Genomic DNA, 27,891 nt, shown 5'->3' with positions numbered 1-27,891 from the left:
AATCTAGGTATACACAGCACTGATGATAAAAAATATTTATAAATACCAAAATAAGATGAATTTATGCGAAAATTGTTAATCATCAACTCTTCTTATCTTTTCTGGTTTAATTAAAAGACACACTAATGCAAGAGTGTGGACTGTACAGGACACAAGAACAAAAACTTGCTCTCACTTTTGTAGGCTTGCATTAATTTAGAGTACTTCACACTCTTATTGAATGCAGGCCTAAAGCTCCTCTCTTCCACGAAACATGCATCTAAATACATTTACACACACAGCCAATCACTATAGTTAAACATAGTTCTACAGTAGAGAAGTTGTGCTGTGCACAGCAAGATCTTACATGCGATAGATTTCATTCTGACTCAGGACGGCATTCTCCATAAAATAAGGCAGCATCTTGAGTACAGCTTCTTGCGAGGATTCCACTACTAGATGCATTCTGGTTTGCTTCTTTTCCTGGCGCTGCCTCGTCTTTAAACGGCAAAAAGACTTTCAGATCCCCAGGTGTAACTCCAAGGAAAGCGACAGCAGCTACTCTGGCCCCATCCGTCACCGGAGATGGACTGCTGTGTGAACCCTCCCTTTCTCAGCACGCAAGCAAGACGCCTGCAGCGCTCACCGTCAGCGGCCGCAGGCTAGGGCTTATCTCAGCAGGCTGACTAAAATTCAGCAATCCTGCGCTCTCTCGTTAAGAGCCTCCCCTCAGCAAATTACAAAAGCTCCAAAGAGGTTTCCTTCACAGGGAGAAAAAAAATAACCTATCTTCCAAAACTGCTGTTTGGAGGAGACACTCAGCAGTTTACCGACATTTAAAATTGGCTTTACTGAGGCTTCCATCGGCTCACGATCAGCTTCATTACCCTTGAATTTAACATTTGTTGCAGAAGAGCTTGCATTAAATCTCAACAGAATGTGCTTATAGACTTCTGTCCCAGTTTAGCTTGAAAGCAGCAAAAATAGCCACCTCTTCAAAAGAAATACATCTTGGCCTGCCTGCCTCTCTCTCCAGGAACACTTCCCAGCACTTTTAATTCCTGCAGATAAAAAAAAGACTTATTTTTTTACTCTGAATCCTAACATTCACGCTAACCAACACAAACAAAATGGTATCAAATGGTATCAACTTATCAAAACCAAAAATCCAGCCTTACTCAAGTGTAATTCCTTTTAAACGTCTTTAAAATGTTCTAGCAGCATTGAACTGCACGTCGCCACCTGAGCTACTGATTCTACAGCAACTCTTCCAGTAATCTCTCACATGGAATGCAGAGGATAAGGCTAACCAATGTGCCTTCCTCAGAGTGATCTGGCACAGCAATACTCCTTCAACTAAAATCTTATTACCCTCTCAGCAGCTCTGGCCCTAGCTCAGCAAAGGATATCACCTTATCTTTCCTCTTAAGACCAGCTACTGCTGTCCAAGAGTCCCATTAAGGATCCTAAAGCTGCCTACAACAGAGAAGGCCAATATGTAAATAAGAACAGAAAAAAAAATACGGGTCTGAAAGCCCGCGCTGAAATCCACACGCATACACCTGTGTTTCTCTCCTTCCCTTCTCTGTCTAACCTTGCTCGGAGGCTGACAGAGGACTAGAGGGCTCCAAGGACTCTGTGTACAATGAAGGAAATGAGATGCTGAGGAAGTGAGAACACTCAGCACACTCTGTCCAATGAGCCCACAGCTGAGAGCACATGTAGACACACAACTCAGATTAATGGGGGGTCAGCTAGGGGGGCTCTCTACTATAAAATACCAGGCAAATATATATCCCAGCCTAACAGGGCCCTTTCAGGGGGGGTCCTGTTAGGCATTCGAGGGAACATCAGGGTGAATCTAAGTAGCTCCTTATTCTCAACTCAAGCTGAATAATCAGTGCAATGTCAAGTGTTAACTGCTCACAATTTCATACTCAATCTGGATCTACCTTTCTGTTTGGATCTGTATCAACATCTTTCAAGGGGTGAGGAAAAGAATTACTTCAAATTTATATGGATCCCTTTTCCTGAAGAAGAAATCTCTGCGTAAAATCTCACTAAATGGTCCATTGCTAAATAAAAGCGAGCAGTGGAAAAGCAAGCAAACCAAACCTGATGCGTTCTGCCCCTCTTCAAAAGTAATAATAATGTCTAAATATATAGGAGTCCTGTACATGAGTAGTTAAGAACAACCATCTCTCATATAATGCAGGGAGGATTAGCAAAGGGTCCCAAGGACGGAGACTTCAAGAAGTTTGGAAGAGCAGAGATAATTCCGCATGCTGAAGCATGGTGCCGGCAGCCTCAACATGAGACTCAAGATCAGTCTCAGATTGGGCAGCAAGTTTCCTAACCTCCGCATGAAGAGAGAAAATCTGAAAATATTCTTACCTTTCAGGCTGTTCTTTTTCGTGCAGACAAATCCAACAACAGATTTTACATTTGCACAAAATTCCTAGATGAACCTTTAAGGTCCCGAAAAGAGAAACCGGACTCAAGTACTCAAAGTCCTCTCGGGAGACGTCTTCAGAATGAACAATGAATCACGGACCGGAGGGCAAACGTGGAAACTAAAATCACGTGGTTTAGCATTAGAATAGCTTAAAGTGCATCATGTGCAACGATGTATTTCAATTGGTGTTTACCCCTCTTTCTGCACATTTCGGAGTGAAATGCCTAGGGCCTACAACCACCAAAATCCAGCCCTGGCTACCACGTTTGTAATGTTGAAGCCAAAGCTCTGGTTTCTTTTATAGAACAGATCCTTTGATCAATTAGCTGCTAACTACTACAATAACTACAATAAGCCGAGTGGCCCACTCTCATTGACTCTCACTCTCACTAGTCCTGTTTTTAAAACATTGACACAAAGCTAATTACAACTGTTGACATAGTGATTTCTCACACTCATTAATGGAAAATCAGATCCTGTATTTATTTTTTTTTTAAAAAAAAGATGTTTTCAGGTCTGCTGATGCACAACTGCCCCAGAAGGCGGACTGTGGCGCCAGAAGCCATTTAGGTGAGCACGTCCCTGAATTTCCAACTTGAAGGATGATTTCAAGCCGGGATCGACTGACAGAAAAATTATTACATCTCCTTCATCTCACAACAGAGGCGCACAGAGCTCAGCTCCACTGGGAGCTAGCTGACCTTGCGCTACACTGCAATCTTCAAATCACTGCCCTGCTCTGCGGCAGAGCCCTGGCTTTCAATTCAATGCGGAAACAGGAGACGGAAAAACAGCACCAACACCTGTGATTTTCAAAGAGCAAAAGTGTTTGCCTAACTGATCAAGTCCCTGCAAGCACCGGTAATTTCAAGAGGCCTGGGTTTCACAGAGTACTTACTCCTGGCAGGCTTTCTCCAAGAACAAACTATTTGGTCAGGCAGATGACTACAGTATGCCAATGTATGAATAAAGCTAAACTAAATCAGGGTGAAACTAAAGGGGGTCATGCAGAACAAGCCACTACGATAGATCAAAACCAAGAGACAAAAAAAAAAATCAATATCACCATCACCATCTTTTTCCTGATATTCCTTAGATTCATGCCAGAGTTGCTCTTAGCTAAAAGGTTATGCAAGTATCTCACTGTTCCCAAAAGCGCTTGACATTTTTTTCTGCTGTCCTACAATCTTGCAAAATAATCAGCTTCTGCTTTATGAATGTGTGCAATACCAGAGTCCTGTGGATATAGCTTGAGGTATTCTAGCGCTTCTTTTACTATAATCAACAATGCAAGTGAAGTATCTTTCTCAACTGCAGAACAGGAGTGTCCCATCTGGGACTTGAAAGAGGTACTACGTATCCCTCTCTCCCAAATTTCCAATTTCATACAAAAAACGCTTTGGTACCTGTTTTTACACCTGGCTTTGGCTTTGCATATGTTTGTACACATAGAAACATCTGGCTAATGTACTTTGAAGTGTCCTCACCCGAGATTTGAACCCGTGATCAAATGCCTAACTACTGATCCACATTGCTGCGTTTGCTGTTTGTGCTTCTCTATTAACCACAAACGGTTACTGCACTTCGGTCTGCTATTTACAGCCACTCCTGCCGTTTCCGTGAAGCTTTCTACAGGAAGCAATGAGGCATGGAAATCTTTCATTGCTGTACTTTCTTCTGTGCACGCTGCGATATAATGGCAAAGTGATGGGCAGTGCCTACTACACTCACACCACATACAGCCCTGCAGTTAAATTTGCAATCATTCCTTGATCTGTAAAAGTTATCAGAACAAAGAAAAGAAAAGAACACAAAAGGAGAGGTAATATTAGTATAAAGAACAGGGAATCATGAGTTCTAAAGCACACAAAAGGCACTGAAGTATTCTCATAATTAAAAAACTAAGATTTAATCCTAGTAAAAAAAAAGACATCACACACAGTCACATACAGAACTCGCTAACACTTCATGAACAATTCCCCTGAAAAAAACGCACTTCCCCAGAAAATCTAGAGAAACGTACAAGGGATTCGGAATACTGAAAGCAGAAGCTCTGTTTGCAAGAGAAAATGCAACTCTGTAAGCAGAACCTCATGTTATTTTTTTTAAGATTAGGGTGACTTTTCCTATCTAAAAGGCTACCTTTCTGCCAGGAGACTTCATGACAGGTGTGGTGGACGGAGTGAATTCAATACCTCCCAAGTGGACACATTGCAGGGTCCTGCCAACCCGCCTCAGCGGTCTGTACATGCCTGTGAAGTGAAGCCACTTTCCCCCATCCCAGAGCCATACTGCTCTCAATCTGCAGTTCTGAAGGGCATATGAGGGTCGTGAATGACAGTGATAAATAGCACATCTTTCTGAGGGCAGAGAACAGAACTTCCTATGTGGGTCAGAGAACAATATGGAGCAGAGAAAACTGAAAGACACTTCTTTCAAACATCCGTCTATAAAGACATATTTTTGCCGTCTCTAAAGTAAGCTTGTATACAGGGTAATTGTTACTTAGAGTATTAATTAAGAAACATTTATACCCAAATGTTAGTCTGCCAGCTGCTGCTCAGCCTGCTTCCCCACTCACGTGCTCTGGGACCTGTGCTGGTCAAAATGGACCCGCAGTGACGCCCACCCCCACAGAGGACCAGTCCGTTTCCACACTTGCCCAGTGCCCTGACAGAAAAGGCTGCTGCCAAACAGCCTGGCCCCAAAACTGCACCTGCCAGGGGTTTTTAGACCCTAATCAGACCTGCATATCGAACGCAGAATTGTGATATTTGCATCCACAATCACTTAGCCCATGTCTATGTTGTGCACCATGAATAATGTGGTTACAGTTACCCCAAGAACTTCTGTGCTCCAATCCTAGGTTGTTGTTGTATTTTTACTACATCAGCCTGACCACCATGATTAATAAAATGAGTTCTGCTGGAAACAGTGGTCCTCTCGCAGTTTTATTTCCAGGCCTTTAGCCAGCACTTTTCCTCAAAGATATTTAGCTTTTTTTAAACAAATAAAACCACCCCCTCAGAGAAGGTACCTTTTTTTCTGGGGGGGGGGGACTGACATTTTGAAATTCTGAAAAGCGGCGATTTTCTTCATCTTCGAGAATTCAACACCACTCTTAACCCAAGCCGGGTATTCTGGCTCGCTACCCAGAGTCTGAATATGTGGGTCAAGGTTTAAGCTTGAGGAATATAAATGAAAGATTCGCTTGCAGGCCGGCCAAAAAACAGTTACTGTAGGCCTGCCTCTTCAGACGACGTTCCTGTAGGCAACAATAAATCTCCCTGTCCAGACTTCACAAAAAAACCCCACCAGCAGCTCCGCCTCAGGGCAGAAAAGGCCCAGAGCTATTTATATCAATATCTTGGACTAAGCCACATCCATTCACTGAGGTCAAGACACGGCTGCTTCCCCAACTCTTCCCTATTGTCCCAGCACGCGAAGACAAGGAGCAGCCTCTCTTGCCAGGGTGTGACTCAGCATCCTGTTGCCAACAAGAACAAAAGTCAGCAAGTTCTACAGAAGACAAGTGTCCAAAGAGAGAGAGAGGGGCGGCTGGGAGAAAAAATCACCCTTCACGTGAGCTTGATCTGTGAACTACAGCATAACAGGGACGGGCTCGTGAACACCAAGTCGCTCTGAGGAGTCTGTAGATCATTTCACCCCTCCAGAGGCCGAGAGCAACCTGCTCCAACCCCCCCAGAAACACACAGCACCTCCATGAGTATGGAAACACCCATGTGGTACCTAAATGGTTAACTCCGCCAAGCTTTGGGAAACCATGGCTTTAAAAAAAAATGCCTTTCCGATGTTGCCTTTCATGAATAGATTCTCCAATCTTTTATAGGGATTCAAAAGAACTACTGTTTGAGCAATAGTCTGTGCTCCAACAGAAGACCTTTTGAATCTCTGACACACTGTACACAGAACAATCACTAGCTGAATAACACATGAAAACTTTTTTTCAGCTTGATTTTGTTTTCCATACTGTATATGCTTAACTTAGCTGAGAGTGTCAGATAGTCTTCAAGACTTTGGGTCAACTCGGATACCTTTTCAACGTTTGTCCTGCTGTACCGTACTCCTGGAATTTCGCTACTTGTCAATACAATACAGTTCTTTGGTTGTCCTGAAACTACACGAACGTGGAGCTAGATGGAAACAGTTAGTCTTAGCTGTAACAGTGTATTCCAAATTTAAGACAACTATCAAACACAAAGTTTTCTTTACTGTTTGACAGTAAAATTACCAGCGTGTCAGGGTTTTGGATGACTAACACGGAATTAGAAAATTCACATGTAATCCTCCTAACTGTACAGCAACAGGTACAATAATGTTTAAGTGATTAGATATTAGCCTAGTCCATTACTTAGATTCAAAATAGGTGATCATAAAGCAAACCCACTGGGATACAGGAGAATGGAAAATGAAAAACTTCAAAATTAATTGACTTATTTATATAACTCTTTAGCTATTCATCTATCAGTGCTGCATCCTAATATGGCATGAGTAATTTAGCAAAGTTAAGAAGAAAATCTAAAGATGAAACTTTCTGGCTCCAATGTGCTTCATTTTGTAAAGGAGCACAACTCTCCCAATACTAAGCCTAGATTTTAAGTGTAACAGCGGCAATCTAGGACTCCTTTGGCAGTCTGCTGGGATTTCAGATCTTCTTTAAGGTTTCCCTCTTTGCACAAGCTTGGAAATGCAAAAAGAATGTGACAATATCATCACAGTCATTTTTTAACACGCATCACCGCACCACTCCTTGGAGATTAATTAGGCAAATACAAATTTCAGATTCCTGACTCTTTCACAAGCTGTGACTTGATTTCCTGGTTTCCAAATTCCCAATGGCCAAGGAAAAGCATGATCAAAAGTAGATATCAGAGTGTATGTTTAACACCTTTACCCATTTCTTACACCTGAAGAAATTACCAAAGTAAAAAACAAATCTGAATAGTCTGGAGCTCCAATAATTATATGAAATGGTGTAAACAGACTGCCGATTTAAAAAAAAATTACAGAAAGCAATTTGGCACTACTGTCATATCTGTTGACACTAATTGCAATACTACAGCCTTAAATTCCCAAAAGGTTAATGGCAAGAAAAGAACAATTTTGACCCTTAATGTTTGCGTTGAAAAAAGAAACTGAGAAGTTATTTTTCCTTACTTACCTCTGGTTTAATCTACGCTCATCATCGCTTCCAAAATCCTGCAACAACAAAAAAAGGAAAAATTAAAAACATTAAAGATAAAACTCTTCAGAAATTGTCTTTTGAAATTCACACCTGAACGGTGCATGAACTTGAAATGAACAGACTGCAATCCAGTGATGTGTACGAACATGATCTGAAAGTAGCTACCAAGGCAAGATCTGAATCCAGCAGGTGGAGAAGCAAGCCTCTGTTGTGCATGACTCAGGTACTGTAACTCAAAGGATTTATGTGAAGCACGTATTGCTCTGCTGCAGTTTTTAGCTTTCCCTTTGAAAACTTGACATGCGTTAATTGAGTACTATCATTACTACTATTTGTCCAAAGAGCACTATTTGTCTAGTTTCTAAAAATAATTTTCAAATAGCAGTCATTTGTAAAGAAGTTTGAAATTTACATCATTCAAGACTTGTACATACGATGGGCCAGTAAGACAAAACGCATCAAAATCAAACCCATACTGCTTGTATTTTAGTTCTCTTATACTAAGCTGTAAACCTAGCAAAAAAAAAAACCACAAAACTGATTGAAGAACTAATTGAAGAACATTAAATCATGTGTTTATTAAACTGTATATATATATATTTCTAAAGGTCTGCTTCAGCAGAGAAACGTTACGTGAAAGTGAAATCAAGTTAACATTGTAATTGGGTCTTCTTAAGTCACATTTCAGAATTAAATTATGAAATAGTTCACCCCGTCACCTAGACGAACTCTTGATGATAAAACTGGTCCTTTGGTATTAGACTCTCACAGCTGCAGTCCCCTACAGTGTATTCGACAGGACATTGTGGATTATAAAACTTTGTAAAACAATCCAACTTGGAGACAAGCAAGGTCATTACAGATTCCTAATGGACAAAGTGCTAACTCAGTGGTGAGAAAGCTGGAAATGCTGGGTAGTGAACTGAAACTGGAATGTAGCCACAGTGCCATTCTTCTATTGCCCACCTAGCACTGCTCCCTTTCACAAGCACATTCCACGCTGGGTTTTCGTTGCAACAGCCCCCTCAGCCACTGTACATTTTATGTTTTTCAGCCTGATGTGAAAAGAATAATAATGACAGCATTAAATGTCACAGGCTGTTAGAGCTGTCGAACTTGTCCTGGGAGGAATGCAGATTAAAATGGTACCATCTGGAGGTCTGACGTGCAGAGTTTGGAGACTACAGTTTCAAGTTTTGGGATAGTTTTCAGGCCGCAAGGTTACCCTTCCGAAACTCAAAATGTTTTCATACGTTGGATTGTTTCAAGAACGATAGTCTAAGCATGAGAAATAATGATATTACACTATTATTATGTATAACAGGTCAATGAAGAGTGTTCTGGATAATAAAGGGAACCACACTATCCAAAGATCCCGGGATCCAGCTAGACTGTGACAGACACCTGCCCTCGGGGAAAACAAAACAACTGCATTTGCCATGCAAATTGTGTTATAGCCAATAAAAAACCTGAGATGATTTGTTTGCTGTCGAAAACACTTAATCATGCAGCATAGAAATCAAATTACTCGGCTAAGCTTTCAATTCTCTTGCTTACGTGTCCAACTAACTTTTTTTGATCAGATTTCTTAGCAAATTAAAAAGTGCCAAATCTGCCGAGCACAGAAGTCTGACCAACGACTCCAGATTTTTTCCTCTCATTTCTATTCTCGGTATATGCACATTGTATTTGTACGGCTGTCACAACATCACAGCCATTAAAATAAATGGTTAAGGGCTTGCCAGGAAAAATGTTCTTCATATTAGCGCAGCTAATGAAAACCAATCATAATATTTTTTTAAGTAACCTGAAACCTTTACCATAACAGCACGCTATTGTGGTTAATAACAGAAACTAGTTTTGAGGGAACAATGCAGTAAATGTCAGTGAAACTTGCCATCCCCCAGAGAGGAAAATGACTAAGTCAGGTACAGTGCTGCCACTTTTTCTACCACCTCAACAAAAAAAAAAAATGAGATGACACTACAGGAGAAAAAGAAGTTGCAGTATCCGGTCAGACAGGCACAACTGACTATTACATGTCAGCAGAGAACAATGAGATCTATGCCTCTTTAGTGTCCTTTGCTGTGTTTAAGAAAGGTTTCAGTTTCACGCTAGGTAACCTAAAACAATTCACAATGACAAACCTTACCCCGCGGGCAGTAGACTTTAACTGCAAGAACTGAAAACTGAGCTGTACTGCAAATTTGTGCTGCAAGAACCAGGAACTGCCCTTCAACAGAAAAATGGCTTGAAAGAAGAATCTGGTTTTACAGGGACAGTTTTCTGGTATTATGAAGCATTGTCATAAAAAGGCAAAAAAAAAAATTCAACTGGAGTGCGAGGGCCGACTGCCCACTAACAAAAGTGCTTACAGTGAAAACCTTCATGAATTATTTACAGTATTTCAGGAATGCATTAAAAGCGGACAGCAGAACAGGAGTGCTGTTTGTCTTGGGTCCTCAGCGAATGCAATTCAAATGTCTAAGCCCAACAGGGAATTGGCAGCTCCCATGTGCAGTCTGCTTACTGGAGAGAAGGTTTCAAAAAGTGTCGCAATACAGAAATCGTGAGCAATTGGGTTAAGTGCTTAACAGCTTAGATTAACTGGGAGTTCCCTTCTGTGCTCTTAAGCACAACAACCTTATAAGATACCATGTGGACAAAATAAAGCTGAGAACCTGTGCATAATAAACTTTCATTACATTTTAATCCTTTAAAGCTAAGGCCTCATCAGAGGTGCAGGAGCATGCAGTCTTTAATCATGGACAATTCGGAACTAAACTCGCGAGAGGGCCTTATTCCTGTCCTTGAGGATCTTTTGTTTTTGCTTGGACTGTACGCACACAGGAAAACCACCGCACTCTTTGATCAGCCCCACAATGAAAAAGGTTCAATGGTTCAGTGGCGAGCAGAGCTTTGTTTCTGAAGAGGAAGTGATGATGAAGTTAAAAGCGGATGGAGGTAATTTTCACAGGCTGAAGTTTCCTTTTATTTCCCTCCTACCACCCAGAAATAAAGGATTTTACTCTTGAATGTGCACCTCCACAAATCAAAATGAGGTTAAACTTTAATGTTTTGTTTGGTACTTTCTGCTCTTCTCTATACTGGACGCAAGAACATTGTTTGGTTGTCGGAATATAAAACTGTAGTTATTTCAAAAAGGTCTCATCAACTGGAAAAAAACAAACAGGTGAACGGCTAAGCTCTACTTACAGGGTAAATACAATTCTTCTGTAGCATGAGAAGACTTCCATTCAGAACACTGAAGCACTGCAAATTCTTCTGACACGTGATCAAAATCGCTGTCTAGCTGCTGGAACAACCCAACCCCCCCCCCCCCCCCCCCCAAGAAAAGTCTATTACATCACTGCTGCAGTCGTCTCCTCCAGACCTCCCTGCGTCTGCTCAGAGAGGACTGCGGGCCCTGCTCTGAATTTCAAATTGAGCGTGAAGAACCGTCAATAGGGAATCAAGCTTGTGTTCCCTCCAGCCTTTTCCTGGGGGCGCCTCTCCTGTCTGAATCGCCGTGATTGGGCTCGAACATCAGAGTGCAAAATTAATCCCTTTAGTCCCAATGTCCCAGCCAGGACCGCGCCACACCTCTAAGTTACCAGTACAAAATGAGCCGAGACCCGGAGAGGATACAGGTGCTCTCCCTCTGTTGTCTGTCCCTGCAAAAACTTGATTTCCCTCCAAACAGCTTACTACATTTAAGCTTCAGTCTTTAAGCTCTGCCTTAAATCTAATTTGTTGTCTACAGTTAGCCCTCGTTAACATCTCTAAAATTACAGAGTGTTCAGGCTTGTCTAGCATATTGATCACAATCAATCTCTGGATTCTGCTCTTTGGCTGCTCTACTGCCTTTTTTTAGACAGCACCTCTCTGAAACCCCTACTTCTGGGGTGATTATGTGAAAAACAATCACCACTGCAGATGGCTTCTGCACAGCTATGTATACCTTCCTTCCAAAACGTGCTTATTCCCATTCATGTAATCAGTGTTACCATTGCAACCCAATAAAATTTCAACAAGGAAAGTAAGAAAGGAAAAATACCTTGCTCCTAAGAATAACACACCTCTATTTGCACATCAGCTCGTGATCACAGTGCTCAGCCTGTTTCAGAAAATCTATATTTTTCCAAGGGCACAAGAACGGATTTCTATCAGGATAAAGGGAGATGCTTGATCAACCTGAAGGCACAAGGGCGCCCTCAGCTGTCTAAACACCTACAGTGATGCTTTGTGAACAATTAGTCTAAGTGGTTTTTTTCCTATTTCCTTCATCTCTGCGACACAGCAACTATCCACGTCTATAAATATCTGCCATTTTGCACAATTATAGCACCATCTTTCTGTATTTTTTTTTTTAAATCTGTGATATTTCAGACTGCCTTAATAAGCAGAGTGAGTGACAGAGGAACAAACCCAGGCTACAGGGCATTTACTTCTCAGTTTCACACTTCAGTTCTGTCACTGAATCTCCATGTGACACCTCTCAGGGACAGATCACTTACAGTACACTGGTACCTCCACCTTTTGAAGATCAGATAAGAAAAACAAATTTCTTAAACCTCATTAACAAATAGAGCTACGTTTTGAAGTGGTATTTATTACAAGAGCATGCCTACAGCCCTAAATATTTACATTACATATGTAAATCTCCAAAAATGTTATGATTTTAGATAAATTATCATCTACAATTGAGCTCTTAGATTTCTCAATTAGCAGATGCAGAAAATTCAGCATGTCTGTTGATTACAATGCAAATGTTATTTTTAACAAAGCTTCCATCAAACAATTAGGTTTAGACTATATACAGCAATGTACCAGAGAGGAGATGTTCACAGTTACTAGACAGTATATATTGTACTTTTATTACAGTTCATTTGAGGTTAACACAAAACATAAATGTCTTAACTTTTCTAATTTGGCAGTAAAAAACATAAGCCCATCTCATACGTTTCAAATGTTACTGTGAACAGCATAACTCAGAACCTTCACTGGTATATCTGATGGTTCTATTTGTCCTTTTCATTTGCAAGTATAACATTTTAATTCTCTACATTAAGCCTATGGAAAACACAGCATATTATATGGGTACACAGGTATCGCTGAAGAAATCCAGCTAACACTTTCATATCCTCTTAACTAAAATGATCAGTCAATTAAGGTGACCCTATAATAAATAAGCTTCACCTGTTGAGGGTTCTAATGCAAACAGGTCTATCTAATAAACTAAATGTTCAAGTGCCAAACGTACACCAGTGTTCACTGAAGCAAAGGGCTCTCAACAATGATATATAAAATTAAAATAAATGTTATTTTCATTTTTTTGAAAATCAAGTCCCTTAGGGTATAACTTTTTTCTTTAGTTTTTTTTTAAAAAAAAACTGTCACTATGAAGCTCAACAGAGCACACTTGTATCATACTCTCTTAATCGAATATGGACATTGAAAGTACCTATCAGCAGAGGGAGGGCTGCAGATTTCAAGGACTGAATAATATTGCAGGCAAGTAATGACAAAAAATAAATGTGGTCCTCTATGAAAAACACTGTCACCCTGGATCCTCTACTTACAAACTTTTTAACAGCTTGGGGGGGAAAAGAAAAGGTTGAACATGCAAAATCTAAGCATATCTGCCTGTCTGTTGCATACAGCGAGTGCATCATCACACACAATACACCCTCCACATGATACCATATGACTGAACTACCTTTCAGCTCAGTCACAGCTCTGTTTTCAAAATGTGATGACTATGCATGGTTTAGAAAACCTAAAGCAGGGGTCGGCAAATCTGGCCCTGGAGAGTCACAATCCAGCTGGATTTACACATCAGTTGCACAACCATGAAGAGCCAAGGATTTGGAACATGTGCGTTTTGACAGATTTAGTAAAAGAACTGATCCAGTCAAGGCGGGAGTGGCCTACTGTTGCCCTTGAGGGCTACGAACTGGTGGTTATTTCATGCTTACGTCATCTCTCCTATTTAATTATACGAATCACCTGCATGAGTGACTAAAACAAAAGCATTCCAAGTGTGGTGTATTGCTCCAATCCTGCTGGACTGTGGCTACACTGGACCAGGGTTGGCCCGCAGAATAAATGAAAAGATGAAAGCTGAAACTCCACTCTTATGTATGGCTTGCAGGCAAAACGTTTTCCGAACAATCTGTAAATGTCTCTTAACTAGAACCAGTATGACATCATTTCTAATGGGAGCTGAGGTAGGAAAGCAGAAACGCACTGTAAGGAAGTTTCCTAGTACTCTTTTTTTTTTTTAATTCTGACATTAAACAAGCTCCCCATCAAAATGTTTCCAATCACTTTAAAATGGTGTTGCTCCCTCTAGTAACATTCTATTCAAATCATATTTGTTTCTTGATAAATAATGTTTGCAGTGCTCATCGGTTCCCTTCAATAAACACGAGATTGTAAATCTGAAAACCTGGCACATTCCAAATACATATACACCAGAGCCTTAATGTAGATTTCTCCAAATATAAACCGGTTTTATTCCGGATAATAAGCCCATATCTGTGATGCTCTGCTATACGTCCCATAATAACATGAGAGCCTGAATTAAATATCACCTGGTACAGATCTTCAAATCCCCACCTTTAGTCTGACTTTTTAAAATATTCTATGTGGCTTCTTGGATACTTGTGTAAAAAGGTGCAAAAAGAAAAAAATATATCAAAATGAACAAATCAAACCTTATACTTCCGCCAAGAAAAAAAAAACACCCACAGGGATGTTATTCATATAAGTTACTTCTCATTTTTTAGCAGTTCCGAAAAAACTAAAAATATCTGTCTCAATATAGTTAGATCTGATCGCTAATAATTACTAAAAGGCAACTAAAACCAACAATAAAAAATAAATGATAGGACTTTTTAAAGCAAATGTTGTGGTTCGAAACTGAAGTTGATACTACAGTTAAAAACATAAAGAACAAGACAAAGCCTGAACACATTTTTAGTTAACTGGGTTGACTTCAGACAATTGCTAAATAATGGACGATAAGACGTCTGGACAATAGGTATCAGAGGCCTTGTGATCTGAAGAACAGCATTATGAAACAAGGTTACCTTGCATGGGGTAAACTGTTTTCGGGGTTTTTTAAACAATAAAACTTAAAGCAAATAACAGTATGCTTCCTCCTCAAGCGTCTTGTTGCTTAAACACACATAATCTCCCTTGAGCATACGTAAACGCGTAAATGCAATGTTGCTTTTCCAATTCTGTATGTATTTTTACTGAATTTTAAATCGAGCCAGCTTGTCACTTGCAATGCCAAAAATCACCGAGACAGGGATCGGATAAGCGTGCAATTTGCATCAAAGTAGCCTGCATGGATAACGACATGCAAAGAAAAATGTAAAGAAAAAAGCTCAGGATGTATTAGAACCTACAGCGGTGTTATTTACCGTGGCTTAATTACTTAAAATAACGTCAGTGTCCTATTTACTCATCTCCCATCACGGTTTTTCACAACACAGGCCAGTGTTCGGAATAATAAACAGTAGCTCGCAATCAGAAGCTACTGTTGTTATTAAGGTTATTTTGCCGTAACGCGTCTGCTTAATTCAGTTTTTTCCCCCGATTGTCTTCCGAACCAGCGCACGGTTTTCTAGTCTGTTTCTGTCATTCCGTTTTTAGATACAAACGCCAATCTAACAAGCAATGCCAAACCGGTATTTGTTATGAATAAATACACACGTCTTCATTTTTTTCCCCCCTCTTTCCTAACATTTTTTTTCTGGCCAGTCCCTATAATAAAAACAAGATTTTTATTTTTTAAAAAAAAACAGCAATACACCGTTTAGGTGGCATATACTATACCACTAAAACGGCACAGTAGTAAGGTAATAAACACAGCCCAACCAAGACCCTTTTCCCTCTGACTATTAGGCCTACCCGACTCCTGCACATCCTCGGTGTGTCCTTATCAGCACGTCCCACGTAACCCTTTCCCTCCGCCCCTTATAGTATCTCACTCACCTCCCCCGCGTTGGTGGTGGCGGTGCTCGCAGTGGAAGCGGCGCTAGGGGTAGGTGAGCGCTGCAGCGTTACTAAAGCCATGGCCGTCAAGGGCTACAAGGGGGGCTTTCCTGGCCGGACAAAAGCGCTCTGGTACCGGGCAGGAGCCGCTGAGGTTGTCCCCTTGAGTTAGAAGCAGCGCCGATGGTGCAGCAGGAAAATAAGCGTGAACAATTCCAAGTGGCCGATTCCGCCGCCTTTATAATTAATCCATCATCCACTTTTGGCAATCGGTGCTCCGCAGTTCCTATATATTCTATAAGTGATGCCTACGGGAGTGACAGCAGAGAGTCCACTTTCCTTCATGTATCAATTGACAGTTCAGTAGGGTTAAATACATACACACAACAGTTCCAGCAGGAAATAGGAGGGGCGGATGAGGATGCACAGATATACCTCTCCTTTCCCTTTACCGATACTAGGTCTATCTCATGCGGTGTAGCTCATGTGTGTTTTCATGCAGCAAAAGCTATTTGATACTGGGTCACTGGTCCAAAATTGTTCGATGTGACGCAGTGTCACTGTCAGCCAGTCTCGCAGTTCAAATTAGGTGCCGGGCAGCCCCCCGCACTATGCCAGATAAGCTGAAAATTTGAATTAAATGTGGTTTTTAAACGGCAAATTACACATTGGCTGGATTCGCTGACAATTAGAAGTGAAAGTGCGTTAGGGTTCCCTAATTTAAACGAGTTTTCCTGTACAGTATGTCTTTGTCTTGCTACAGTGCATTCATTTTGTAAACGACGTTATCTTTGCCGTGCACAGTATTTAGAAGCAATGCAGTTACGTTTGTGAGTAGCCAGGGCTAAGTCATTTTCCGTCAAAAGAATAGCTGTGTGTTGTAACCTCCCCCACGTCTGGGCAAGTAAAACCTACAACAGTTTTACATTTTTCCATTCAACACTAGCTGTTTCTTAATGTTTCAAAAGGGGTTAACCTAGGTCGTTATTAGTATGTTAGTTTTAGTTCTGCAAAATAAAATCAATTTTGTTTGGGGTAAGAGGGCATAATTGATCAAATAGTTGTTTTATTGTTGATACAATATATGTGAAGTACTGCTCTTTTATATCTCATTTATTTTAATTATAGAAGTGCAGTTATAGAGACATATTGGTGCCCGCAAGGCAGAAGTCTCAAGCTCAGCTGCTAAGTGACCCTTGGTCTTCTCCTTTTTGTTTCAACTACATTCTCAGTTGAAGTGGTTCTAATTATTTAATTAGTTGCATAAATGTAATAGTTCTAATCAGCCTCCAAGGTTATTTATAAGGAACTGCACCTTTTTATTAAGTAGATGTCTGGTACCTTGTAAAAGACCTTAAAAAAATTCTATACACATATCCTATATGAAATTATATATTTCATGCAAAAATAATGAGGCTAATTGTTTAATTCACTACTCAGGTTGGAGCCAAAACCAGAAGACAGGAGGCCCCAGGAGTTCAAGAGCCCAGCTGTAAAACCAAACTCAGTAGTGTATCCACACACACAAAAACTGTACATCGTTATTTCTTAAGACACTAATCATTAAAGAAATTGATGACAAATTTTAACCTGTTTTACCTTGACATTGAATGACTACCAAAACTGTGAAGAGAAAATGAACATATAATTGCAGCAAGGAATCCACAAACATTTCTAGGTACATGAGCCAGGCTAAGATGTGCATTATGGTATCCGATTTAAGTCACCTTGTCAGTAATGTTCTTTTATACTCGTCAGTAGGCTTACAAAGGGAGGGAATGCCTCCACAGTAAATGAAGGAGCAGTTGTTATGAGTATCTGTGTGACAGGCCACTTAGACGGGTTATGACCAAGAGAGTTTCAGATTTTGTTGACCGAGGACAGAGAACATCTTACTGTAATGTTAATATACTGTATCTAATTTAAGGCTCCCTCTAGGTAAGTCAGCCAAGGTGAAAGTATAAGTAGTGTCATACATATGGCTCAGTGTTTGATCTGAGAAAGGTACTGTACAAGCTTAGCTCGCATTTTGAAAAGCCACACTTGGACAAGTAGACAGTGAATCTCCTTGCAGCAACAACAAGAATAAAAATAATACTAATAATAACCTATTCAACCGAGCCATTCTGTATCTCTGTCCTATTCTGATTTGCTTTCAAATATATAATTAAAAAAAAAACATTTTATCAGAAAGATGTCTCAGATAAGGGAGTTTTTATGCTTTGGGTCCACACCTCTGCAGTCTTTCATGCAAACCTATCATTAGCTTTGCAAAGCGGTTGCCACAGTGTGGGTAGGAGAGCCTACACACACACAATCCACAAGCGAAAGCTGAACGTGGACAAAGTTTTGATGATCTGTAAAGTGCTTGCCTCTGTACAGACAAGATGGGCCACACAGTCTCTCTTTCGTAACCTGTCTCATGTGTGTGTGTGATAGTTGTGATCTTTGACTGGATACTAGAATTGCAAATCTGAATTGAGTCTATGTGAGTTTCATGCAAATTCTTGCTGTTTGTTTCTTTTCTACCTTGGTATTTCATGTACTCTGTATAATAACCTGTATTGTATACCACTGTGTTCTGCTGTAACACAACTTTATAAAGTGCTTTTATATCGTATGATATTTACCCTAGATAGGAAAGTTACAAAACAAAAATACATTTAGCCGATTGCCTATGAGACGGCTGGTTTGATCAGAATAAATTTTCAACGTGGGAGATAAAGAACAAAGTGTTAAACATTTGAGATGAAGTCAGTGAAAATATCGCAGCAGTTTTTTTAAATCCTTATCGCGAGGACATCGTCATTAGTATAAAAATAAACGAATTTATGAAAATGTTTTTTTCCCCCGCACAGTGAGAACGAAGGGAAAAAAAAAACAAGGAACCCAATTAAACATCACCGGTTCAAAGTTCTTTTTTGAAATATGAAACCCAACAGGTACACGCCTGCGAAAATAAATTAGATGACCTCCTCTACCCTGTAAGGTGCTGAGCAATTCTGCAAGCACTTTTTAAAAGTAATCTTACATTTCTCGGTTTTTGAATGTGATAACATTTTCCTTTAACTCTTGTCTGTGACGCGCAGTTACAAGTTAATATTGCAGACATAAAGAAGAATACTGCAAAGGAACTACTGAAGCTTCAGAAGGAAGGGGTAGAAAACACTGAGGTTGGTGGAAAAAATCTTGTTTTTATATTTATTCCGATTGGATTTACACGATGCATATGTGAATTAGTATTGCGGAAATGTCTGTTCTTCGTCTGTTTTGTTCCTCGTGACTGTAATTTGCCAACTCGAGACACAGACGTGGCCAGATTCGGTGCTGATTCTATTAGCGCAGCAATCTGTTAATTCATAGGCAAAGTTGATACCGAAGAGAACATAATCCTATTAACACTTTCCTTCATAATAAGGTCAAAGTATAAACTTGTATATTTTCTACTTTTCTACATACTGCGCTTCTTTCATTTTCTTTTTTCTCTTTGGCGTGGGCGGCATTTTTTTAGTCAAGTCACGTGCTAGTTATAAATAGTAGGAACTAAAAGAGACCCGTGTTTTCTGTGAGTATTGAGTTTATGGGTTACAATCACACCTAAAATCGAATGATTAGAGAACTGTTTTACTCCTAGACTTGCTCGTTTTGGATTTCTTTAACAAATTGTGCAGAGATCTATTGCTGTAAGCAAACTAGCAAACAGCATTCTTCATAAGATACTGATTAACTATGAAAAACAGTATTCATTATAAAAGTAGGGCTGTAGTAACATTAGTAGTAACATTAAACTTGACACAAAAGAAAAGAAAAACTACAGAATAAAGGGTGTCTGAACCAACAGAGTAGAGTCTTGAAAGTTTAAATAGACTCAATGGAATGGCTGACTATTAACTATTAAGGGATAAGAAAGTAAAGGAAAAAGCCTATTCCTTGTCTCAGGCTGGGTTTTGTCTGGCTTTGATGAGGGGGTTATTTAAAAACCACCATGCTGCATGTGAACAACATTTAAAATAACATTGGGGATGTACTTTATTTAGACTTCCTCTGCTATGTGCTTTTGATGAAAAGATTTGGTTCTGTCATTCATTAATCATTTCTAGCAACCTGCCCCTCTGATCTGTACAGACTGTACTCTTTTTATGACTTGATGGCCATACTGTATTATAATTTGGAATCAAAGATGATATTGTAAATCCTTATCAAACTTTTCCTGACTTGCAGAGTACGTTCTTATTCTACACATGTCCCCAGACATTCCCTTTGCCCCCTTTTCATTGCTTTCGTACAGCTCCTAGGTGCAGACAGGAACAGCTTGTGAAGTTGAATTTCGCAAAGGGGCAGAGCAGCAAAAACTTCAAACAAGCTTCGTCTCCCACAAGGCAGAACACCTGGTTTGCAACAGAAATGAAAACGTTAACAAGGATTAAGTATTTTGAAAGGAATGGCTTTGGTGCTTTTCTCCGGGTTTCTTCCCAGAGTCCAAAAAATGCTAGTTGGTTAATTGGCTTATGGGAAAATTAGCCCTGGGAGTGAGTACAGTATGTGTGTGCCCTGAAGTGGACTGGTGTCCCGTCCAGGGTGAGCCCTGCACCTGCTGCTTGCTCCAGTTCCTGTCAAGTTCGTCATCCCTCCTCTAGAGGGCGCTCCAACCCTTTTGTATTTTAGTTTCACTGTCCCTGCCCCTTGTTCCCCGTCTATTATTTCAACCTCGTGCCTCTGAAGCTCAGGGCCCTGCACTGGAAGACGGACGCCCGGAGGCCCGCCCAGCATCAAGTCGCCCTACATCCGCGGCGTGAGGGCATAGGCTTCTGAACGGCGTCCCGACCAGCCTCGTCACTCCGTTTTTAACCACTTTGTTCCTGTTCCTGTCCCTGAACCTGCTCCTGCTTTTATTCGTGTCTTGTCTTGGATGGGTCACCTGGTATTGGATTTCGGACTGCGCCCCGATTTCCCCTTTGCACTGTTCTGCACTAGTTCGCCTGCGCTCCCCCCTTGCACCTGGAGCACTGTTGGCACCACCCCTGTTCGCCATCCCTTCCGTTCCTCACCGTGTTTTCCCCGTAGCCCTTCTCCGGTCACCTCCGGATTATACCGTCTGCACAGGGTCCTAAACTACGCCCTTCACGGGAGTCAGGACCAGCTCCCATTACAGTCCCCCAGCGACCCCAAACTGGAAGAAACAGTTAGAAGATGGGTGGATGGATGGCTTTTGATGTTATGAAGTATCCCATACCTGACAGTGAAATCTGACTATTGCTCTTCCTGCGTCTCATTGCTGTCTTGTTCTCCCTAGACATGCAGGTGGCTGTAATAGGAGCAGGAGTCATCGGGCTCTCCACAGCCCAGTGCATCTACGACCACTATCACTCCACTGTCAGTCCTCTGACTATCGAAGTCTATGCCGATCGCTACACCCCTCTCACCACCAGCGATGGAGCTGCAGGCCTGTGGCAGCCCTATCTCTATATTGAAGGAAACACTCAAGAAATGTAGGTCTGCTGTGTTGTTTATTTCCTGTTTTCTATCTTGGATTATGGTGGTGACATAAGGTTACACATGCATTTTGTTTGATAGAAGTAGATATACAGTAAACCATGATTCGCGTGCAGGTGGGGAGATGCTGATATACAGTATGCTTCAGTGCCTACCCTTTTTAAGTATATCACTGCCTTCTTTCCTTATAGTAAATGGAACAAGGAAACATTTGATTACATGTTATCCTACATGAACTCACCAGATTCAATTCAAATGGGAATTTTCACCCAGTCTGGATACAACCTCTTGACTGAGCCAGCCCAGGTGAGTGTCTTTACTCCCCCAACACTTCATGCAGGACTTTCTCAGGTAAACCAACACCATCCCAGAGCCACATCTGGAACAGCTGTCCTTTTCCAGTAGCCAAAACTGAACTTATGCTGGCCGACACATTTCTGAATGTTCAAGCTTAATGTCTCAGCTAGTGCTCCTGAATGTCTAAGACATTTTTCAAAGCTTCTCTTGAAACTGGTAAAGCCATTCTTAGCAAACCCTTCGGTATTACCCCGTTTAAGGTTATGGAAATAAGCTTGAAAAAATATTAAAGGAAGAAACTTTCAAAGAACGACTCAGTGTTTTTTCATGCTGTATTCCATCCCATGTAGGAACCGTTTTGGAAGGACATTGTGCTGGGATTCAGACACCTCACCAAGCGAGAACTGGAGATGTTTCCTGGATACAGGTATATCCCAGAAGTCACACCTGACTCTCATCAGAAACCATCGCCTTCAAATTGTTGAAGGCTCTGCACAATAAATTGCATTCCTTTTCAGCCTGCAGTTTGTTTTAGTATCAATGTCGGTTAAGGAAAAAAGTGCTTCTTACAGTCTGAGGCACGTATCGTGTCTGAATTTTTACATTTCTATGTTAATTTTTTACATTAAATGCTTTATCTAGCATATCCTGCCATGGACTAAACTATTTATCACATTGCATAGACGAAGGGATTCAGTTCACACAGAATGAAAAACAATCACAGTAGAATAAGGTGCAAAAGACATTAGGTCATTCAGCTCATGCTCATTCAGGTCATTCGTTCATGCTTGTTTAGTAGCTAAGCAAATCTAAAATTTCATCGAGCCTCTTCTTGAAGGAGTCCAGAGTTTGGGCAACTATGTAGCTGGGATCGCTGTACCAAATACATTCAAATCTTCATGTGAAGAAGTGTTTCCACTTTTCTGTTCTAAATGAATAACTGTTTACTTTCCAACAGTGATCTCAAGTCCTTGTTTCACTGAGTACAAAATAGTCCCTTGGGTTGATACTACCAATAGCTTAGAAGAATTCATATACCTGGATCAAATCTCTTTTCAATTTCTTTTGTTCTAGCCTTGTAATATTTACTGTCTACTACCTGTACGTACTGTATATGACAATCCTCTGTGATCAGGAATCATTCTTCTTGCTGTTTTCTGAACTCTTACTAACACTATAGTACCCTTTTTGTGAGAACCAAAACTGAACACAATAGTGAGATCTTACTAGTGCATTGTAAAGCTGGTTCTTCACTTCCCTTGATTTAAATTCCACGGTTTTTTCCTTTGTGCCCTAGCATGCAGTTAGCTTTTTTACAGCTTCCCCACATTGTCTCAATGAGAGCATAAATGAATCTGCATAAACTCCCAGATCCCTTTCATGCATAGTTTCATGCAGTCACCCAGGCAGTACGTGAGTGTATGTTTCTCCGACCTCTGTGGATCTCTGTACACTTTCCACAGAGAACCAGGACCAAAATGGATCCCTGCAGCACACTGCTGCTTACATTGATCTCTTTATCAGTTGTGGCACATAACATAGTGTGTTGTTTTCTGCTTGCTGTACAGTTGTTAATTCATGAACACAACCCTGTGTGGAGAGGATGCCATTCCCTGCTACTGTGGCTTACAGCCATCCAGTTGCCAGTCTCTTCCACTGTGGCCTGAAGCATCCTGCTCTCTTGTATTGCTTGTGTAGTGTTTCTGATAGTCAGAAGGTGCTTTTTGTCCATTGCATTGCTACAGAAAATAACATGTAGCATAACATTTATCCTGTAATTAAAGCATTCCATGAATTCCTCCTTATTTTTAGTTATATCTGGCTGATCGAAATTTGCCTTAAGCAGTGAATAGCCGAAAATCCCTTTTGAAATGCTTGAAAGGTCAAATGTCCAAGCAACATGTGGTCCACTTTAAGAGGCAACTCTTCTTCAGACATTAATGAACATCTGGCTGTATCCAGTATAATGATCTTCCATCAATTAAGTTAGAACTAGGTGTGATACAAATCAATTGCACTGCTATCTCTCAAGGGTAAATAATGGTGATAGTGTATCAAAAGAATGAGTGCACATATCATCACGACTCTTATTTTCTTTGTTTTTTTTCAGTTGTGGATGGTTCAACACTGCACTCATGATTGAAGGCAAGAAATATTTGCCTTGGCTCATGGAGAGGTAAGTCATTTGTTAATAAATATTAATTATTACAATCAATCTTCTATCTAACTTTAGCATTTAGCAGTCAAAAATACATTTCATCTTATTGTTTAATGTAGAATTTTGCAACTAATTTCCTAATGGGTATAAAAAACATTGCACAATTGTTAAAGATAATTCAGTAATAACTGTAAGGGTTTCAGCAGAATGCATGTTTTCATTTGTTTTTTTCTAGGTTAAAGGAACGGGGAGTGACATTTTATCAGAGGACCATTGGATCTTTCAAAGAGGTGAAAACATTTGACAAAAGCACATTTGTTAATACTTACACAGGAGCCAGGAATACATGCTACACCAGACTCTCAAATGATTATCAGAGCAACAAACCAACTGGCGTCAGAACCAGTTCCTCAGACTACTCCAGGGCCTGCCCCAGTTCATGTCCTGTAAATATGACAGATAGGTCATGCAGTGGGCCAATAAGGATGGCAAAAGAATACCTTGTAGAGCAGAGGGCTGGTGTGTCTGCCGGTTTTCATTCCAACCCATCTCTTAACACCCTCAATCAGCTCATTTTCGGATTAATGGGACCAGTTCAACAGCTCCCCCCCCGAGGTGCTGCTGCAGTGAAGAAACTAGAAACCCTGAAGACACACCAGCCCTCCAGCCCTGTTCTACTGCTTTCCTTTTCTTAGCCTTTCACACAGAAGCTAAGCCGCAGCTTCTGGGAAAAGGTCAAGACATTGGTGCTGCGTGTGACGCTGCCTGTCTCTGTCTTCCCCTCTGTTCTCTTCCTCTCCTCCCTTGTGGCTGTAGCTGGCCGACGCCGGGGTCGATGTCATTGTGAACTGTACTGGGATAAGGGCAGGGGAGCTCCAGCCTGATCCGGAGCTCAAGCCTGGCCGCGGACAGATCCTGAAGGTGAGGCACGGGGCCCCAAAACATTAGGAAAACACCTGGAGGATAAAGAGGATCTTCAAATGATAGCTGTTTTTCTAAACTCAAGAGAGCAAGAACCTTATTCATGCCTTAATCTAGGTAGTGTGGTCCAGCATCTGCCTTATGGACTGCATAGCGGTGTTCCAGTGGTTGTTTACTAACTTTAAAATAGGATTTTCCTGAAAATGGATCCCTTACCTGTGAAAATATTCATAATTGAGAGTTAAAGAGAACTGTTTCTTCACACAAATACCTTGGCAGGAAAGAATACAGTTGTGTTGCTTGACACACAAAATTAATGTTTAAGTTTTATTGTTCATAAAGTGTTCTGAACAATGGCATTATCTGAAATCTCTAGTGATTTTTTAATTCTGGCTTTAGGTGCATGCTCCATGGATAAAGCATTTCATATTGACTCATGACTTTAAGGCTGGTGTCTACAATTCCCCATACGTTATACCAGGGTAAGAGGAAATTTAACCTGAGCAAGTGTGTACCCACTGACATAACCAGTGAAAAGGCCAGCTTTTACGAGCTTAGCAAGTGATTCAAGAATGTTTTTGCTCACTTTTATAAACTTAAGAAGCAAAAACATCTTCTGTGCTCACATTATACGTCGCGTTGTATAATCTTTGTCTTTTGTATTCAATGTGAAGTAATTATATTAATGCATATGTTTATGAAAGCAAGATTGTTGTAGCATGTACTGTACAGTATATAATAATAATAATAATGATTGCTTACACTTATATAGCGCTTTTCTGGACACTCCACTCAAAGCGCTTTACAGGTAATGGGGACTCCCCTCCACCACCTCCAATGTGCAGCATTCACCTGGATGTACAGTATATATATATAATATACACTGTAAAAATAAATGTTTGCACATATGTTTTTTTAATTATTTCTGTAAATAGAAGTGGCAGGGTAGCACAGTGATCAGCACTGCTGTGTCCCAGCTCTTAGATCCTGGGTTTGACTTTATAACCAATGTATTTCCTTCTTTTTGAAAAAAAAAACAAAAATCAAAATAGGAGCGAGTTGGTGACTTTAGGTGGTATCTTCCAATTGGGAAACTGGAGTGAAGCCAATAACTCCACAGACCATCTGAAAGTGTGGGAAAGTGTCTGCAAATTGGTGCCCAGTCTCAAGGTTAGTAACACATCTCACACTTCTCATACAAAGTCTTGTGTTGTCGCTCTGTAAAAGGTCAAGCTTTATGAAGCAAATTCTTACTGCATAGTATCATTTGATGGTGACAGGATTTTAAATATCCCAGTCCAATTACAGTTGAAAGCTTTTGGAAACTAAGAAGATAAGTTGACAACTTTAAGAAAACTGTGGTTCAGATCTCAAAGTAAATGTGCTCTTGCACCTTCTAAGCTTACCAAAGCTGTCAGGTGTCCTGAACAATGCCTCTGTGCTTAATGAACAGTCTGCTTCATTCGAGTTACTACACCATCGTGAACATGTGCAGACTCATACCCTATACAAGGGTATGCAAAGGAAGAGGTAAAGGTTGACTCCAAGCTGAAATGAAAAAAAAGAGACACAATGTTTCAGCTGTGGAGGCTTCTTCTGGTGTCTTCACCGGCCTGAAGAACATGACACATGAAATGAACATTTTCCTGTTTCCTTGCAACTGTGATAACTGACATGAATCCCATTTCTCAGCATGCCAAGATCGTGGATGACTGGTCAGGTCTGAGACCCGTCCGCAGTAAAGTCCGTCTGGAAAAGGAGACGCTAGAGTTTGGAGCAACCAAGTGTGAGGTGAGCACTGTGGCGACAAGACTGGAAACCAAGTGTGGGCAGAGATAAGCAGCAGAAGAGCTGGATCGCAAGGGGACCAAGAGATAACCTTAAGAACTAAGTACCTGCAACGGCCAATTTGTTTAGTAGCAGGCTACTGATGTTCTAATGTACACTAATGTCAAAGGTGCAGGTGAAAAACAAGGAGTGCTGTTCTGTTCTGTTTCACTGGAAGTAGAATTACAGTGCATTTGACTTCTGGTCAAGAGAGAGTGATTTTAAATTCTAAGCAAGACTCAACAAAGGCAAAAGAAAGTCAGCGAGAAAGGGGTTTCTAAAACCCCAAAGATAAATGTAAGTTTATTTAACCAACATTAATTTTTGCACATCCGTTTTTACATAACGCAAGGATAGGCCATCAGTCTTCTGCTAGGTTCATTTCCATGATGCTGGGGGGACTGTTCCTGCTAATTGACTCAAGTCTCAAAAAGCATTCCTTGCTTCATACTACCTAAGCGAGTGTTAAATGTCTCACCTCAGGCAGCATAATTATATATAGCCCTAATTTATTTGACATCAGGTAAATGGAGAGACTGCAATGCTGCAACATTGCATACTACATTTTCAGAACATGAAGCTTGTTCAGGCCTGTTGACTGTGCATCTAAGTGCACAAGTGAATGATAGTGGTAATTTCTCCCTGTTTAGGTGATTCACAATTATGGCCATGGAGGCTATGGCCTCACCATCCACTGGGGCTGTGCTATGGAGGCTGCTCGTCTCTTCGGACAGGTCGTGGAGCGGAAAGGCAGGCGAGCGCTGTCACGCCTGTGAGAAAGTGTGCTTCCTCAGCTGTGCATCTTTATCACTACAGGCCTTTGGAATCCACAGCACACTCAGAAAATAGGAAATGTAAACCACTTACAACCAACCTGAGAGTTGAAACTGTTGAAACTGGTGTAAATCACCCACAGGAGCGATCGTAAGGTTGAAACCACAGTTCTTGCTGCAATTTAAAAAATTCTGTGATAGCCAGACAAGCATAGAATCTTTAAAAATTGTCCACATACAGTAGTTTCACCTTCTAATCAAGAACACTAAAGATGTTTGATTTGAATGCAAATGTTACGTGTATTAATGTTATGTCTTCCTTAATGTTTTGGTTTAATCATTGGTTTAACTGGTGTTTTCTAAAAGCACAACAGCAACACTAAAACACTATTATAATTCCGGATATTTACCATGTATTTTAAAATTAATGGAACAGGCTAATGCGATTGTTCATCAAACTCTTTTCTTTGTCGGTATGTTTGTGTTTTAAAAGTTTTCAATCACTTAGTGCAGTATCATGTGACAAAAAATAATGGTACAATCTGCATAGGAACATGTGATTGAAACTTTTAAGGTAACGGATTTTGTGGTATCAATTTTACAAGAATTTTAAGAGAGTCATAGAGGATAAACATTTAAGAATAATCTTAAATTGTAATTAAATTCAGAGTTTTATATATTAATGTAATCTTGATATATCGACTGTTAACATTTTGTTTCAGATTAACTGGATAATGTGGTGCCATAAAACTGGAAAATAAACAGCCAACACTTG

At 40.5% G+C, this 27,891-nt stretch overlaps 2 protein-coding genes across 3 annotated transcripts in view; one reads left to right on the top strand and one right to left on the bottom strand.

The window, feature by feature from the left end:
- Nucleotides 1–15,980, bottom strand: part of ssh1a (slingshot protein phosphatase 1a) — a 36,415-nt gene extending 20,435 nt beyond the window's left edge. For both annotated transcript variants that reach the window (XM_088936125.1, XM_088936126.1), the window contains exons 1-2: nucleotides 15,648–15,980; nucleotides 7,617–7,654 (exon numbers count right to left, since the gene is read on the bottom strand). In XM_088936125.1, coding sequence (XP_088792251.1) covers nucleotides 7,617–7,654; nucleotides 15,648–15,728 — 119 coding nt within the window. In that variant the 5' untranslated portion in view covers nucleotides 15,729–15,980. The remainder of the gene's footprint in view (nucleotides 1–7,616; nucleotides 7,655–15,647) is intronic.
- Nucleotides 15,981–18,560: 2,580 nt separating this feature from the next.
- LOC148819042 (D-amino-acid oxidase-like) lies at nucleotides 18,561–27,888 on the top strand. The gene is made up of 11 exons (XM_088935570.1): nucleotides 18,561–18,820; nucleotides 20,941–21,136; nucleotides 21,332–21,446; nucleotides 21,788–21,864; nucleotides 23,548–23,613; nucleotides 23,831–23,885; nucleotides 24,412–24,516; nucleotides 24,916–24,998; nucleotides 25,569–25,686; nucleotides 26,209–26,307; nucleotides 26,994–27,888. Exons 2-11 carry the CDS (start codon nucleotides 20,943–20,945, stop codon nucleotides 27,117–27,119), a joined length of 1,038 nt encoding a protein of 345 aa, XP_088791696.1. The 5' UTR covers nucleotides 18,561–18,820; nucleotides 20,941–20,942; the 3' UTR covers nucleotides 27,120–27,888.
- The last annotated feature ends 3 nt before the right edge of the window (nucleotides 27,889–27,891 follow it).

This window comes from Atractosteus spatula, chromosome 17, assembly GCF_055471065.1.
Source record: "Atractosteus spatula isolate fAtrSpa1 chromosome 17, fAtrSpa1.hap1, whole genome shotgun sequence".
NCBI classification, from domain to species: Eukaryota; Metazoa; Chordata; class Actinopteri; order Semionotiformes; family Lepisosteidae; genus Atractosteus; species Atractosteus spatula.
The sequence above is the reverse complement of the archived record's forward strand: the minus strand, read 5'-3'. Positions and strand labels throughout refer to the sequence as shown.

Coding starts and splice junctions, on each gene's coding strand:
- LOC148819042 (XM_088935570.1), top strand. CDS start 20,943: ATGCAGGTGGCTGTAATAGGAGCAGGAGTCATCGGGCTCTCCACAGCC. Junction 21,447..21,787: donor TCTTGACTGAGCCAGCCCAG/GTGAGTGTCTTT, acceptor CATCCCATGTAG/GAACCGTTTTGGAAGGACAT. Junction 21,865..23,547: donor GAGATGTTTCCTGGATACAG/GTATATCCCAGA, acceptor GTTTTTTTTCAG/TTGTGGATGGTTCAACACTG.